An 18,811-nucleotide genomic window follows, 5' to 3' on the forward strand; every position below is an offset into this window, starting at 1 on the left:
CCCAACGGCCATCAAGAGGTGATGAAATGGAAGGAAATCCTCTATAGGGATCAAGAATCGCATATACAGGGTCTCACCCGAGCAGTACATCACTTCCAGCAGGGGATGTGAGGTGCATACCGGTCATAAATCATCGTTGCGTGGCCTGGCCCTGACGCGTTTCGTCACCTGACTTTATCGAAGGGTCCCCAGCAGAGTCCCCCATAGTGTTAGTGTCCCCATCGGCGTCCCCCTTACATTAAGCTACTTTCGCACTCATCCAAAGCAAAAAATGCGTTTTTGATGCGTTTTTACCGCATTTTTTAAAAATGCAACGCTTGGGCATTTTTGATGCATTTTTGCCATGTTTTCCATTGATTTCAAAGGGAAGGTGCGTCACAACCTGCACCAGAAATGAAGCAAGCAGGACTTTATAAAAACACAGCAGCCTGCGATGGATCAGTGTGAAGAGTCCCATAGGAATACACAGTCGCGTGTTTTTCTACCGCTTACACAAAAGCAGAAGATAAACGGATTAGAGTGAAAGCAGTCTTAGAGCCAGTTCACACATATATGCGAGTTGGATGCGTTTTGAACCCGCATCCAGTTCACATGATATGGGAGAGAACATTGCTTTCTACTGTTCTTGCTCACATACGTCCAGTGCACTGGCAGTGCGGATCGAAATAAAGAGTCCCGTCAGTTTTGTGAGCAGCACGGTCCGGCTCAGGTGCGGAATCAGGCCCACTGACTTCTAGGAGAGCGATTCTGAATCACACGTGTCATCAGTTGTGAACAGGATCAAATCCTGACCTGATCTAATCCTGACCTGACCCTGATCTAATCCTGACCTGATCCTGATCTAATCCTGACCTGATGCTGATCTGATCCCGATCTGATCCTGACCTGATCCTTATCTAAACCTGACCTGATCCTGATCTAATCCTGACCTGATCCTGATCTAAACCTGACCTGATCCTGATCTAATCCTGACCTGTTCCTGATCTAAACCTGACCTGATCCTGACCTGATTCTGATCTAAACCTGACCCGATCCTGATCTAAACCTGACCAGATCCTGATCTAATCCTGACCCAATCCTGATCTAATCCTGACCTGATCCTGATCTAAACCTGACCTGATCCTGAGCTAATTGTGACCTGATCTAATCCTGACCTGATCTAAACCTGACCTGATCCTGATCTAAACCTGACCTGATCTAATCCTGACCTGTTCCTGATCTAAACCTGACCTGATCCTGATCTAAACCTGACCTGATCCTGAGCTAATCGTGACCTGACCTAATCCTGACCTGATCCTGATCTAATCCTGACCTTATCCTGATCTAAACCTGACCTGATCCTGATCTAAACCTGACCTGATCCTGATCTAATCCTGACCTGTTCCTGATCTAATCCTGACCTGATCCTGATCTAAACCTGACCTGATCCTGAGCTAATCGTGACCTGATCTAATCCTGACCTGATCCTGATCTAAACCTGACCTGATCCTGATCTAAACCTGACCTGATCCTGACCTAATCCTGACCTGTTCCTGATCTAAACCTGACCTGATCCTGACCTGATCTAATCCTGACCTGATCCTGATCTAAACCTGACCTGATTCTGATCTAAACCTGACCTGATCCTGACCTGATCTAATCCTGACCTGATCCTGATCTAAACCTGACCTGATTCTGATCTAAACCTGACCCGATCCTGATCTAATCCTGACCCGATCCTGATCTAAACCTGACCCTATCCTGATCTAATCCTGACCTGATCCTGATCTAATCCTGACCTGATCCTGATCTAAACCTGACCTGATCCTGATCTAATCCTGACCTGATCCTGATCTAATCCTGACCTGATCCTGATCTAAACCTGACCTGATCCTGATCTAATCCTGATCTAAACCTAACCAGATTCTGATTTAAACCTGACCTGAACCTGATCTAAACCTGACCCGATCCTGATCTAATCCTGACCCGATCCTGATCTAAAGCTGACCTGATCCTGATCTAATCCTGACCTGATCCTGATCTAAACCTGACCTGATCCTGAGCTAATCGTGACCTGATCTAATCCTGACCTGATCCTGATCTAATCCTCACCTGATCCTGATCTAAACCTGACCTGATCCTGATCTAATCCTGACCTGATCCTGATCTAAACCTGACCTGATCCTGATCTAATCCTGACCTGATCCTGATCTAAATCTGACCTGAATCGCTGAACAACGACTTTGAGAATAAGCTGTGAATACGGAGCTTCAATTCGCATTGCACGATGTGTGAATCCACACTTAGGGTCCTCATCAGAGTCCCCCCTTACATTAGGGTTCCCATCTGAGTCTCCTTTACATGAGGTTCCCCACTGAAGTCTCTCCTTATATCAGGGTCCTCATTAGAGTCCCCCCTTTCATCAGGAACCCCATTAGAGTCCCACCTTACATTAGGATCCTCATCAGAGTCTACCCTTATATCAGGGTCCCCATCATAATTCCATCCTCATTAGGGTCCTCAGAGTCCCCCTTATATCAGCATCCCCACTAGAGTCCCACCTTACATTAGGATCTCCACTACAGTCCCCACGTAAATCAGGGCTCCAACATTAGGGTCACCATCAGAGTCTCCCCTTACATTAGGGTCCCCATCAAACTCCCCCACTTTATCAGGGTCCCCATCATAGTTCCATCCTACAATAGGGTCTTCATTAGAGTCCCCCCTTATATCAGCATCCTCATTAGAGTCCCACCTTACATTAGGATCCCCATCAGGGTCCCTTTTATATCAGAACCCCACCTTACATTAGGGTCCCCATCAGAGTCCTCCCTTATATCAGAATCCCACCTTACATTAGGGTCCCCATCAGAGTCCCCCCTTATATCAGGGTCCCCATCAGAGCCCCCTCTTACATCAAGGTCCCCAGCAGAGTCCCCCTTTTATATCAGGATCCCCATCACAGTTCTCCCCTACATCAGGGTCCCTATCAGAGTCTCCCCTTACATCAGATTCCATCCTTACATTAGGGTCTCCATTACAGTCACCACTTAAATCAGGGTTCCCATCAGAGTTCCCACTTCAGGGTCGAGGAGGTCCAGCGCTATCACCAGTGTTAGGCATCGGCGGTCCTGTCCTGATTCCAGCACACCGCTACTTGCCTGTGTCCAGGAGCCTCTCGCAATGTAAGGGGATTGCTGGGACCTGCAGTGCGCCCTGAAGCCAACAATATGCTGGAGTACCACCTTAAAGGACTTTCCATGGATGAACTCTTGTCTATCCAGCCAAAAGCCTGACTTAGGGACTAGGGTAGATAGGGAAAGACTGGTATCGTTGCTATCTGCAATTCTTCTACAGTTGGAGGTCTGCCTTGGGATTGAGGTTACCCTGAAAGCGGCCTTCGCCTGCCCCGAGCATTGATGGATACGGCACAGGTAAAGGTATCTAATGTGTAGGAGAGGGACCCTATCCAAGGTGCCTAGCATAACTTAGAAGACAGGATATAGATAAAAGGAACTCGTGAGCGTGCTAAAATAAAGCAGCTAATGCACAATGGTAAAACCAAAAAAATACCAGGATAAAATTTAAAACATAGGTGCGGCGCTAAGAACTCAATGATTAGAATATGAAATAAACAGCTAAATAGTTCATATAAAATAAAATTAAAAAATCCAATAAATTAAACAGTTCATAAAGTGACTCCTGTGCTCCTGTGTTAGTATGGACCAGTGACCGTGCTGTGATATAGTAGATAATACGCACTCACCGGACGCACATATAAATTGCTCCTTTATGTCAATAATCCAGTTGTCATCAGAAAGGGAACAGGAACTAGTAGCCTTCCCTCTAGGAGGTAGTTGGCAGCCAGACAGGATCCGTATGGGTTTAAAGGTGATCCACGTCCGCCAGAGTACCCCGTCCGGATTGTAAAGATGGCTGCCGGAGCTCCACTTTGCTCTGGCGGCGTGACGTCACGGCGTGATGTGGCTCCTCCTGACGCATATTGTGCTCCAAGGATTGGCGACACCCCTCGGAAGACGTGTTGGAGCACGATACGCGTCAGGAGGAGCCACATCACACCGTGACGTCATGCCGCCGCAGCAACGTGGCGCTCTAGCAACCATCTTTACAATCCGGACGGGGTACTCTGGCGGACGTGGATCACCTTTAAACCCATACGGATCCTGTCTGATGGCCAACTACCTCCTAGAGGGAAGACTACTAGTTCCTGTTCCCTTTCTGACGACAACTGGATTATTGACATAAAGGCGCAATTTATATGCACGTCCGGTGAGTGCGTATTATCTACCATATCACAGCACGGTCCATACTAACACAGGAGCACAAGAGTCACTTTATGAACTGTTTAATTTATTGGATTTTTTTATTTTATATGAACTATTTAGCTGTTTATTTCATATTCTAATCATTGAGTTCTTAGCGCTGCACCTATGTTTACTATAGCTTAGAAGAACCTCGGGGGGCAGCCCTAGTTCCAGCCATGGAGAAGACCTTTCCCCGTCTGCTAGCACACCATCCAATGATGGCAATTCCTTCCAGGCTAATTTATTAATTATAGGTACTTATATAAAGGGCCATCTTATTGCACTGGGGCCCCTACCAGCCTGCCCCAATGTATGTACTCGCAAGAATTAAAGTATAAATAGTTGATAGGAATAAACATATATTTATTTTTCAATAAAATTGATTTCAAACACTAAGAAAACATGCCATAAATCAAAGGATAATCAACACAAAGGGCACGCTACGGGGGAGGGGGGAAGGAGGGCAAGGTGCAAAGTACAAGGAGGGGAGTCAAGAGGGATCAATACTGGGATCAGGAGGGCACAGTACAGGGGGGATGGGGTAGGATTGGCACAATACAGGCAATACAGGTGGAGTCAAGAACAATACTGGGATCAGGAGGGCACAGTACTGGGGGGGCAGGAAGGCAAGGTGCAAAGCATGGGGGGAGTCTGGAGAGAACAATACTGGGTTCAGGAGTGCACAATACTGGGATACGGGAGAGGGGGCAGGAGGGAAAAGAGCAAAGTACAGGGGGAGTCAGGAGAGAACAATACTGGGATCAGGAGGGCACAGTATGGGTGGGGGGGGCAGGAGGGTAAAGTACGGGGGGAGACAGATGAGAAAAATACTGGGATCAGGAGGGCACAGTATGGGGGGGCATTAAGACAAAGAGCAAAGTACGGGGGGAGTCAGATGAGAAAAATACTTGGATCAGGAGGGCACAGTATGGGGGGGGGGGGCAGGCAGGAGGGCAAAGTATGGGGGAGTCAGAAGAGAACAATACTGGTATCAGGAGGGCACAGTATGGGGGGGGGGGGGCAGGCAGGAGGGCAAAGTATGGGAAGGAGTCAGATGAGAACAATATTGGGATCAGGAGGGTACAGTACAGGAGGGCAAAGTATGGGGGAGTCAGAAGAGAACAATACTGGGATCAGGAGGGCACAGTATGGGGGGGAAGCAGGAGGGCAAAGTGAAAAGTACAGGGGGAGTCAGGAGAAACAATACTGGGATCGGGAGGGGACAGTATGGGGGGGGAGCAGGATGGCAAAGTACAGGGGGAGTCAGGAGAAACAATACTGGGATCGGGAGGGGACAGTATGGGGGGGGGGGGCAGGAGGGCAAAGTGAAAAGTACAGGGGGAGTCAGGAGAAACAATACTGGGATCGGGAGGGGACAGTATGGGGGGAAGGGGGGGGGGCAGGAAGGCAAAGTGCAAAGTACGGCGGGAGGGAACAATACATCAGTCCCTAACCCTCAAGGGGCGTACAATCTAAGGCCCCTAACCTACATTCATAGATATACATACTAGGGCCCAATGAACCTCCCAGCATGTCTTTGGGTGCTACTTGTTTTATTTATTGTTTCCTTGTAAGATTTAAACTCGCCATTACAGTAAATATTTCGTATTACATCAAACAGCAACGACTTACTCACAAAAAAAAAAATAGTATAGTGAAGGTTAAACACCCGTCATTCAGGAAAACGAGCGATATGCAAATTTGAACACAATTTACTTTTCTTTTTTTTTCCTCCTTGTAGAAAGAGAAGGGAATCAGCAGAAAGTGCGCCGTATTCCGGAGAAGGACATTCTTTAAACAAGTGAATTGGTTCTTTAAATATTTATCGGGTGGAAGCTGGAGGGGACAAGGCTTTTTACTGCTGATTTAAATCTCCTTCCATCGATTGTGAATAAGAAGTGCCAAAGATGTATTATTAATGCGGACATTAACCGGGAAGATGGGGTAATGCGCACGCTTTATAGGATCGGGAGGTAGAGCACAAACTGCCCATTTATTAGACAAGTGGGAGAAGGAACACTCGCAGAGTGTGAAGACGGAACATTAGAGAGATATAGTGGATGGGGCCGGCACGTACCTCGGTCAGGGTGTGAGGGGCTGGCGTGAGATAAATGGCTCCTTTGGTCTTGGAATGACTTCCTGCTCTCCAGATCTTCCGCCGTTGAACGACTGTCCTCCGAATCATGATCTGAAAGAGCAATAAAGACGGGTTTAACTCTAAGCCATGCAACTTGACGTACGCACAATCACTTGCCGTTCACCGTGTGGCGCATCTAAGATCACATGGAACTCATCGACCATACAAAAAAATGTATCTTGAAAGAAGAATTCCAGGGATGGATATAGTTACATTGTTCCAGCTTGGACCAATGTAAGGCCTACAGGTGTGAGCAAGGATAGGCACCTTCCCACACTACAAAAAACCCTTAGTGACTGGTGCCACGTTACTCCTCCACCCACCCCTGGTCCAGCATCACTGTTGGAAGGTGTGGTCTAATACATTACTATTTAGGAAGGTGGAGGTGAGGTCACTGGCCATAGCTCTGAGGAAGAGGCCCAGGTCCCTGAAACGCATCAGATGGCTTAGTCATCCATTCACCAGTTGGATTAGGATAGCGGACGTTTGTGTTTCGTGCCTTGTGTGTTTAAAGAGGAATTCCAGGTACAGATATAGTTACATTGTTCCAGCTTGGACCAACGTAAGGCCTACAGGTGTGACCAAGAATAGGCGCCATCCCACACTGCAAAAAACCTAAATCCTTAGTGACTGGTACCACGTTACTCCTCCACCCACCCCTGGTCCAGCATCACTGTTGGGAGGTGTGGCCTAACACATTGCTATTTAGGAAGGTGGAGGTGAGTAGGTCACCAGCCATAGCTCTGAGGAAGGGGCCCAGGTCCCCGAAATGTGTCAGTTGGCTTAGTCATCCATTCACCAGTTGGAGTAGGATAGCGAACGTTTGTGTTTCGTGCCTTGTGTGTTTAAAGAGCAATTCCAGGGATGGATATAGTTACATTGTTCCAGGTTGGACCAATGTAAGGCCTACAGGTGTGGCCAAAAATAGACACCATCCCACACTACAAAAAACCTAAATCCTTAGTGACTGGTGCCACGTTACTCCTCCACCCACCCAGGGGCGGACTGACCATTTGAGCACTTGGGCACTGCCCGAGGGTCCGGGGTCAGTAGGGGGCCCCATGAAATGCCCCTGGTACCTTTTATAGGCTTTTTTGGGTATGCTTTGAGTGTGGGAAAGGACACAGGGGCCCCATGATCCCCTATTGCCTGGGGGCCCTATGAGTTGTCAGTCCGCTCCTGCACCCACCCCTGGTCCAGCATCACTGGTGGGAGATGTGGTCTAATACATTACTATTTAGGAAGGTGGAGGTGAGTAGGTCACCAGCCATAGCTCTGAGGAAGGGGCCCAGTTCCCCGAAACACATCAGTTGGCTTAGTCATCCATTCACCAGTTGGAGTAGGATAGCGAACGTTTGTGTTTCGTGCCTTGTGTGTTTTACATGCTGTCAGCCTATTGGGCTTGTGAGCAGGGGCGGACTGACCATTCGGACAATCGGGCACTGCCTGAGGGCCCGGGTTAAGTAGGGGGCCCCATGAGATGCCCCTGGTACCTTTCATAGGCTTTTTTTGGGAGTGGTTTGAGTGTGAGTGAGGACAAAGAGGCCCCATGATCATCTATTGTCCGGGGGCCCCATGAGTTCTTAGTCTGCCCCTGCTTTTGAGTAAATTTTTACTTTCTGTACCTAATAAAGTGTTAAAGATAATGCACTAGGGGTTTGCGCACTCGCTTTTTATTTTTTTTAGCATTGGATTTCCCCGATTCAAGGAGGGCTGCACTTCCTAACTTTCCAGTTTAGGTTGCTTGATTCTGGCAAAAATTTTGCAGCACATGATGGGGGCCTCCCCCATTTTTGAGCACTGAAGTGTCAAGTTTTGTGTTTATCTCGCGATCCCACGCGTCGCGTGTAGAGCAGTCCATTCATTTCAATGGACAGCTCTACGCACTAGAAACCCAGAAAAGAAGTCCCTGACTCTGTTCAAATAGTGAACAGTTTGGTGTGCGCATTTGCAGATGCGTGGGGTTGCCATTACCAGCTAATGGCACGCAGCACATCTACTAAATGGCAGCGCATTTCTGTGCTTATCGGAAAAGCACGTAATTTTGTGCGCATTTCCAACACGCATAGATGTGAACTTAGCCTAAAGCCAGCCATGGGTGTATAGAAATTCAGCTGGTTCAGTCGGAACTGGACGAATTTCGATTCACCTACAGTTGCGCTCAAAAGTTTGCATCTCCTGGTTCAAGAATGGTTTGAGGAACACAACAAAGAGTTTGAGGTGTTAACTTGGCCTCCAAATTCTCCAAATCTAAGTCCAGTTGAGCATCTGTGAGATGTGCTGGAAAAACAAGGTCATATCCTAACTTACAGGACCTAAAGGATCTGCTACTGACGGCTTGGTGCCAGATAGCACAGCATACCTTCAGTCAGAGGGCTATTGGAGTCCATGCCTGATGAGCTCAAAAGTTTGCCTCCCCTGGCAGAAATGGTGATATTTTGGCATTGATATTGAAAATCTGGCTGATTATGTCCAAAAAATGTCTTTTATTGAAGAATAGTGATGGTATGAAGCCATTTATCATCACATAGTTGTTTGGCTCCTTTTTAAATCCTAATGATAACAGAAATCCCCCAAATGGCCCCGATCAGAAGTCTCCGCCCCCTGGAATATTTGGCCTTGGTACAGACACACAAGGTGACACACACAGGTTACAATGGCCATTAAAGGTTAATTTCCCACATCTGTGACTGTTTAGATTGCAATTATTGTCAGTGTATAAATAGTCAATGAGTTTGTTAGCTCTCATGTGGATGCACTGAGCAGGCTAGATACTGAGCCATGGGGAGCAGAAAAGAACTGTCAAAAGACCTGCATAACAAGGTAATGGAACTTTATAAAGATAAAAAAGGATATAAATAAATAAATATATATAAATATATATGGAGGAACTCAGCTATGAGGAAAAATTAGAGGAACTGAATTTAATCTCTCTTGAGAAGAGAAGATTATGGGGGGATATGATCTCCATGTATAATACATAAGGGGGGATATGATCTCCATGTATAATACATACGGGGGATATGATCTCTATGTATAATACATAAGGGGAATATAATCTCCATGTATAATACATAAGGGGGGATATGATCTCCATGTATAATACATAAGGGGGATATGATCTCCATGTATAATACATAAGGGGGGGATATGATCTCCATGTATAATACATAAGGGGGGATATGATCACCATCTATAATACATAAGGGGGGATATGATCTCCATGTATAATACATAAGGGGGGATATCATCTCCATGTATAATACATAAGGGGGGATACGATCTCCATGTATAATACATAAGGGGGGATATGATCTCTATGTATAATACATAAGGGGGGATATGATCTCCATGTATAATACATAAGGGGGGATATGATCTCCATGTATAATACATAAGGGGAGATATCATCTCCATGTATAATACATAAGGGGGGATATGATCTCCATGTATAATACATAAGGGGGGGATATGATCACCATGTATAATACATAAGGGGGGGATATGATCACCATGTATAATACATAAGGGGGGGATATGATCTCCATGTATAATACATAAGGGGGGATATGATCTCCATGTATAATACATAAGGGGGGATATGATCTCCATGTATAATACATAAGGGGGGATATGATCTCCATGTATAATACATAAGGGGGGATATGATCTCCATGTATAATATATAAGGGGGGATATGATCACCATGTATAATACATAAGGGGGGATATGATCTCCATGTATAATACATAAGGGGGGGGGATATGATCACCATGTATAATACATACGGGGGGGGATATGATCACCATGTATAATACATAAGGGGGGATATGATCACCATGTATAATACATAAGGGGGGATATGATCACCATGTATAATACATAAGGGGGGATATGATCACCATGTATAATACATAAGGGGGATATGATCTCCATGTATAAATACATAAGGGGGGGATATGATCTCCATGTATAATACATAAGGGGGGATATGATCACCATGTATAATACATAAGGGGGATATGATCTCCATGTATACATAAGGGGGATATGATCTCCATGTATAATACATAAGGGGGGATATGATCACCATGTATAATACATAAGGGGGGATATGATCTCCATCCCCCACAGCTATCTCCTCCTGTGCCACCACCCCCTCCCTCCTAGATTGTAAGCTCGAAAGAGCAGGGCCCTTGATCCCCTCCATGTATAATATATAAGGGGGGATATGATCACCATGTATAATACATAAGGGGGGATATGATCTCCATGTATAATACATAAGGGGGGGGATATGATCACCATGTATAATATACATGTATAATATATAAGGGGGGATATGATCACCATGTATAATACATAAGGGGGGATATGATCTCCATGTATAATACATAAGGGGGGGGATATGATCACCATGTATAATACATACGGGGGGGGATATGATCACCATGTATAATACATAAGGGGGGATATGATCACCATGTATAATACATAAGGGGGGATATGATCACCATGTATAATACATAAGGGGGGATATGATCACCATGTATAATACATAAGGGGGATATGATCTCCATGTATAAATACATAAGGGGGGGATATGATCTCCATGTATAATACATAAGGGGGGATATGATCACCATGTATAATACATAAGGGGGATATGATCTCCATGTATACATAAGGGGGATATGATCTCCATGTATAATACATAAGGGGGGATATGATCACCATGTATAATACATAAGGGGGGATATGATCTCCATCCCCCACAGCTATCTCCTCCTGTGCCACCACCCCCTCCCTCCTAGATTGTAAGCTCGAAAGAGCAGGGCCCTTGATCCCCTCATGTTTTGCATTGTATTGGTATTGTTCTGTCACATGTTCTGTCTCCCTTTGTAATGTACAGCGCTGAGCGAACTATTGGCGCTTTATAAATACTGTATAATAATAATAATAATAATGTGTAATACATAAGGGGGAATATGATCTCCATGTGTAATACATAAGGGGAGGTATGATCTCCATGTATAATACATAAGGGTGGATATGATCCCCATGTATAATACATAAGGGGGGATATGATCTCCATGTATAATACATAAGGGTGGATATGATCCCCATGTATAATACATAAGGGGGATATGATCTCCATGTATAATACATAAGGTAGGATATGATCTCCATGTATAATACAGAAGGGGGGATATGATCTCCATGTATAATACATAAGGGGGGATATGATCTCCATGTATAATACATAAGGGGGGGGGATAGGATCACCATGTATAATACATAAGGGGGGATATGATCTCCATGTATAATACATAAGGGGGGGGGATATGATCTCCATGTATAATACATAAGGGGGGATATGATCTCCATGTATAATACATAAGGGGGGGATATGATCTCCATGTATAATACATAAGGGGGATATGATCTCCATGTATAATACATAAGGGGGATATGATCTCCATGTATAATACATAAGGGGGATATGATCTCCATGTATAATACATAAGGGGAGATATGATCTCCATGTATAAATACATCAGTGGTTCATATAGTGAACTCGGTGTGGAGTTATTCCCCCTGAGGTCATCACAGAGGACAAGGGGGCGCTCTTTACATCTGGAGGAAAAGAAATGTAATCTCCAAACACGGAAAGGTTTCTTCACAGTAAGAGCGGTGAGAATGTGGAATAGACTCCCTCAAGAGTTGGTTGTGGCCAGCTCAGTGGATTGCTGTAGGAAAGTCCTGGATTCTTTCTTGGATACACAGAATATAACTGGATATAACATTTATAGGTGACGTTGATCCAGGGAATATCCGATTGCCTCTCGGGGGATCAGGAAGGAATTTTTTTTCCCAGCAGGAGCAAATTGGATCGTGCTTTGCTGATTTTTTTTTTGCCTTCCTCTGGATCAACTGTGGGTGTAGGATTATAACTTTTTTTTTTTTATTTTAATGGTTGAACTGTATGGATTTTTGTCTTTTTTTCAGCCAGACTAACTATGTGAAGAATTATGTAACATTGTTGCGCAGCCAGGGGTGCTGTACTAGCTTGTATCTTGGCCTGAAGAGCAGGTAAACTTGTCAGTTGGCAATTCTCTTGTATGGGATGACTAGACATGAAGTCACGTGTCTTGAAAGTCCCCCAGGTTGCTACCCGGAGAGGTAGAAAAGACGGCCATTCAAGGGGTGCAATCTTCCGAAATGATGAAGACTGAACTAATACTGCTTATTTAAAGGAGTCAAAACCAGTCATATTTCTATGTGATCTGCAATGAGACAGATTACAAATAATTTATTACTTATTCCATTTTCTGCACTTTGTGAATGGTCCCTTCTGGGACCTGTGATGTGCTCCAGAAGGCTGTGGGGGAAAGGAGGAGGGACCGAATGTTGCCGTGGTGCTTTTGCCGCAAATGAGAGTGGGTACCTGTCAAAACCAGGAACCTGCTCCCCCCAAAAAAAGTGCCAAATGAGGAATTGAGGGGGGGATGCAAAGAAGCAGAACTTCCCCTTTTGGGTGAAGTTACGCTTTAAATAGGGTCTTCAGTTCCTCTCTGTACTGGCTCCACCCCCAGCGCCACCATTATGGCCATTACAGATGTGCCAAATCTCTCTGTTCAGCCTTGGGATCCTGGCAGAGCCCTCTGGCACATTTGCACATGCGCAGCTGATTTCCCGCACATGTGCAAAGGCGGCACAGTTTTGGGTCTTCCCTAATTGGCCATCTTTGGGAAATCCCACACAAGTGCAGACGGTCGGGGAAACCTCTGTGTGTGCAGAATGTCTAGTGGGGTTCCCTTGGGACCTGAAGCCCTACAGCACCTCTGCAGGGTAAAAATCGCAATTCGAGAAATGAGGAAATGCAGCATATCAAAAAAGCAAACACACATTTATGTCCAATTGTAAGAGAAGGAGGGTGGAGGAGGCAGAGCAAACATGACTTAAACTTTAGGGTGAAGATCCACTTTAAGGTCGAAGAGAATGTAAGAGAAACAAAGGGGAATTATAAGGGATCAAAAAGCGTGGGTGTAGGATCAAAGAGAAATTGGGTTGGGGTCAGGGAGGGGGGTTCCCATCCTGTAGGGTCAATTGTCAAGTCACCACATTGAGCCCCTGAAACGTATGGAATCCATGGGTCTCAGATTAGAGTTCCATCCATGTTTACCATACCATGTGCTACTGGCCATCAAACAAGTCTAGCGGGCTTTATGCTTGCAAATTGTGAACCTGCACGCATATACAAGAACACAACATTTCCCGAAGGTGTCAGCAGTGACCAGGCTCATGAACTCTACGTAGCTCAGCAATCTGTGATTTCTTACCATTGGGGTCCAGGTTGCACAGATAAGACGTGGCAAGGCCTTGATGTGGCGTACTACTCTTCATGGTTGGAGGCATCTCTGCCATCTGCTTTGCATAACCCTGCGGGACATAACATCGAAATATTTAGTTGTGTCGGTAACGGTTATGTTTCATTATTGAAAATGTTTTTTTAAAAAAAACTGTAAAATGGGAATAACCAACATACAGTAATACACATGGATTTCTGCTGACGATCCCTAAGAATTAGCAATGCAAAAAAGAAAATTATTTTCCAATAAAACTCATGCATGGTGCCAGTAGAAGATCACATCATTTCACATTATAACTCCACATTAGGGGATTGGCCAGGCCAGTGGACTTCACGTCAAACACCCAATCAAGTTTGAAAAAAAATGTATAATATGAGCCCAAAGTAATGCAACAGTAGGCATAATGTTTTTAATAACTTACATAGGCCGTTCAAATTTCACATGCTGGTAGAGTACCTCTATAGTAATTCTTCTTTCATAGTAACTCTGTAGTAATTATTCCTCTATAGCAATGGTCTCCAAACTGGCCCGAGGGTCAGATGCAACCCTTTGCTTGCCTTTATCCGGCCCTTGGGGCACTATTTCATCCACTGATACCAACAATGGGGCATAATTCCTCCCATTTATACCAATGAAGGGAGCACAACGCCTTCTAATGACACCAGTGATGGGGCACAATTCCTCCCAATGACAGCAATGATGGGGCACAATTCCTCCTACTGACACCAAACAATAGGGCATTATTTTTTCCCACTGATGTCGGGACCTTTTTTACTCCAACTGGCCACAGTCCAGCCCCCCTAAAGTCTGAAGGACAGTAAACTGGCCCTTTGTTTAGAAAGTTTAGAGACCCCTGCTCTATAGTAACTCCTCCTCTGCTGTAACTCCTCCTCTGTAGTAATTCTTCCTTTATAGCAGTGGTCTCCAAACTGTGGACCGGAGGCCAGATGCGACCCTTTGCTTGCCTTTATCCTGCCCTTGGGGCACTATTTCATCCACTGATACCAACAATCGGGCATAATTCCCCCCATTTACACCAATGAAGGAAGCACAACGCCTTCTAATGACACCATCAACGGAACACAATTCCTCCTAATGACAGCAGTGATGGGGTCCAATGGCATCAATAAAGGGGCACAATTCCTCCTACTGACACCAAACAATAGGGCATTATTTTTTCCCACTGACGTCGGGACCTTTTTTACTCCAACTGGCCACAGTCCGGCCCTCCTAAAGTCTGAAGGACAGTGAACTGGCTCTTTGTTTAGAAGGTTTGGAGACCCCTGCTCTATAGTGATTCTTCCTCTACAGTAACTCTTACTCTGTAGTAATTTTTCCTCTATAGCAGTGGTCTCCAAACTGGCCCGAGGGCCAGATGCGACCCTTTGCTTGCCTTTATCCGGTGCTTGGGGCACTATTTCATCCACTGATACCAACAATGGGGCATAATTCCTCCCATTTACACCAATGAAGGGAGCACAATGCCTTCTAATGACACCAGTGATGGGGCACAATTCCTCCCAATGACAGCAATGATGGGGCACAATTCCTCCTACTGACACCAAACAATAGGGCATTATTTTTTCCCACTGATGTCGGGACCTTTTTTACTCCAACTGGCCACAGTCCGGCCCCCCTAAAATCTGAAGGACAGTAAACTGGCCCTTTGTTTATAAAGTTTAGAGACCCCTGCTCTATAGTAACTCCTCCTCTGCAGTAACTCCTCCTCTGTAGTAATTCTTCCTTTATAGCAGTGGTCTCCAAACTGTGGACCGGGGGCCAGATGCGACCCTTTGCTTGCCTTTATCCAGCCCTTGGGGCACTATTTCATCCACTGATACCAACAATCGGGCATAATTCCCCCCATTTACACCAATGAAGGAAGCACAACGCCTTCTAATGACACCAGCAACGGAACACAATTCCTCCTAATGACAGCAATGATGGGGTCCAATGGCTTCAATGATGGGGCACAATTCCTCCTACTGACACCAAACAGTAGGGCATTCTTTTTTCCCCACTGACGTCGGGACCTTTTTTGCTCCAACTGGCCAGAGTCCGGCCCTCCTAAAGTCTGAAGGACAGTAAAGACGTTGGGACCTTTTTTACTCCAACTGGCCAGAGTCCGGCCCTCCTAAAATCTGCAGGACAGTAAACTGACCCTTTGTTTAGAAAGTTTGGAGACCCCTGCTCTAAAGTAATTCTTCCTCTACAGTAACTCTTACTCTGTAGTAATCCTTCCTCTATAATAACTCTTCCTCTATAGTAACTCTTCTTTTTCATTGCAGGTAAATAATGGATTCCAAACAGAAGCAACATGTCATCATTGACTTCCCAATGAAGGAGGGGTGCAGGCTGTCCAACATACATAAGTCAACAGAATGTTTTTAGAGCTCACACCACTGATAAGTCACCAATGAGAAGACATTGCTCTTGTCCATGGTGTCATCTCTGTAAACATTTTGCAGCCTTCTGTGGATGTGGAACAGCTTGCACCCCTCCTTCATCAAGAAATTAATGAAGGAATGTTACTTCTGCTTAGAATCCATTATTTACCTGCATTGAAAAAGAAGAAAAAGTTACTATAGAGGGAAAGCTACTCTACCAACATGTGACATTTGAATGACCTATGTAATATAATAAAAATGTCATGCATACTTTTGCATTACCTTCGGGACAACACTTGAATAATATAATATAATATAATACGCAACGTAATGTAATATAATATCAATAATATAATTTAATATATAATATTTCTTTACAATTATAAAATTATGAAATACAATTTCATTTTTCTTTTCCTTGACTGATTACTTAAAGCCATCCTAAGATCGGTAGGTCTAGGTCTCTATAAATGTATCCACACAACTCTCTTTAAGGATTCTCACATTTTTGTTTCATTTGGATCCATATAGAAAAATGGAAGAAAGCTGTGGAAATCTTAATAAATAGATCCCTATGTAAAGCAGATTTAGGAAATGAAGGATAGGCATTGTATTGAATTATTAAATTGTGGTGACATTAATACACTACTCCAAAAAAAAAAAAACGAAGTAACATAATACAGATGGAAAAGAATTAAAATAAAACACGCAGAACAAATTGCTACAAAAGGTACACAGAGGGGACCCCAGTTTTACTTTGTCCTAACCACCCCTGCTTGGATATTTAGATTTTCAAAAAAAAATGGTTGCCTTCTTTGAATAAATGGCATAAATAAAAGTCATACAATTATAAAAAAAAAAATATATATATATATATATATATATATATATATAATTATTATTCTACAGGATTTATATAGCGCCAACAGTTTGCTCAGCGCTTTACAAAATAGGGGGAGACAATACAGCAATGATACAGTTCAATATAAGAGGGTTAGGAGGGCCCTGCTTATATATCTATATATATATATATATATATATATATATATATATATATATATATATATATACAGTATTATAAAACTATAATATAAAAGTATAAAAATTAATATATAAATAATAATATAAATATATTATAAAATTATACTATAAAAATAATTATAAATATATATGATAAAATTATAACCTAAAATTATTAATTAATTAAATAAATAAATAATATTATAAATATATTATAAAATATAATACATTACTGAAAAAAAACCAAATATATATATATATAACTTTTGTGTCCTAAATATATATATATATATATATATATATATATATATATAAAAACCAAATATATATATATATTTATATATATTTAGGACACAAAAGTTATATATATATAAAAGACCCAAATATATATATATATATATATATCACTTTTGTGTTCTAAACATATATATATATATATATATATATATTTAATTTTCATATATATATATATTTATTTATTTATTTTTATTTTAATTATGTATTTTACATATATGTCCTTTTCCCCCAACTGCATTTCATTCATGAAAGGTTTCATACTCGACTCTTGAAGCTTGTTGGGACACAAACATTCGATAGATGATCAGCCAGATGCTATTCGTTAAGATCTGTAAATAATAAGATCTTAAAGAGGACAAGCATTTTATTATATATAATTATCCGTGCTTCAGATAAAATTGCCCACATTAGAGAAGGGCCAATATGCGCAGTCTCTTCAAAGGGCTGCCCCTAGCATGCAGCAGCTTCTGAGCATGAAAGGACTTTCTCTAATCAGGATAATTAACTCTATGTTAATGTGCTTAGATGGAGCCTTACAGGTGTTCCCAATCTATGGGGGGAAATCGGGCAACACAAAGAGAGATTAAACTCCTGGGGTCCAGCCTGTATATCGCTAAGGTAAATGTTATGGCCTATAATTATGTGCTCTTCACAACGTAGCAATCTTATTTCATAGCAACAACACAAAAAAAAAAAAAAAAAACATTATTGGATAAAAGTAGTAATTATTAATAAATTAGTAAAATTACATGTTTGAAAATAAAATGTAAGCAACATTAAAATGTATCAATTTGAATGCCACACGCTGTGATGAAACCAAAATGTATACGTAAATGAGAGTTTTTGTGTTTTTAATATTTCTATTATAGTACAAAGGGGTACGGGTATGGAAGCCTCGCTCCTCACACGAATAGCCTTTTATCCAGAAAGATCCATCGACGATCTCTTTTCCGTACTACGATGCTGATTTATGAATGTACAGCAGAGGCATTGCCCGTGGCACTTAGAATCCATGTTTTATTTTTTGCAAATGGTAAAATCTCAATTAATTCGGTCAATAGCCCATGCTGTAGGTTTGCTCCAGTTTTCATTAATCAGCCTTTCTGTCTATATAAAAAAGAAAAAAAAAACATCTAAATATCAGCAATAATCCACCAGAGCTGCTGAAATGTTGACACACACAGGTAATCAAGCAACACTCAGCAATTTAAAACCATAAATAACCATAACATTGTTTCGGTGAATGCACTGCACCCTAGTGGTAGGTTAAAAAAAAAATGATGACAGGTGCAG

At 43.0% G+C, this 18,811-nt stretch overlaps 1 protein-coding gene across 1 annotated transcript in view; it reads right to left on the reverse strand.

The window, feature by feature from the left end:
- LOC149437379 (SKI family transcriptional corepressor 1-like) overlaps nucleotides 1–18,811 on the reverse strand; it is a gene marked incomplete at its 3' end in the record, with an annotated part of 73,752 nt that overhangs the window by 27,625 nt on the left and 27,316 nt on the right. The window contains exons 3-4 of the mRNA XM_089660978.1: nucleotides 13,785–13,884; nucleotides 6,382–6,492 (exon numbers count right to left, since the gene is read on the reverse strand). Coding sequence (XP_089517104.1) covers nucleotides 6,382–6,492; nucleotides 13,785–13,884 — 211 coding nt within the window. The remainder of the gene's footprint in view (nucleotides 1–6,381; nucleotides 6,493–13,784; nucleotides 13,885–18,811) is intronic.

Source organism: Staurois parvus, unplaced genomic scaffold (genome assembly GCF_062004578.1).
Source record: "Staurois parvus isolate SC_StPar_1 unplaced genomic scaffold, SC_StPar_1.0 ptg001300l, whole genome shotgun sequence".
Taxonomy (NCBI): Eukaryota; Metazoa; Chordata; class Amphibia; order Anura; family Ranidae; genus Staurois; species Staurois parvus.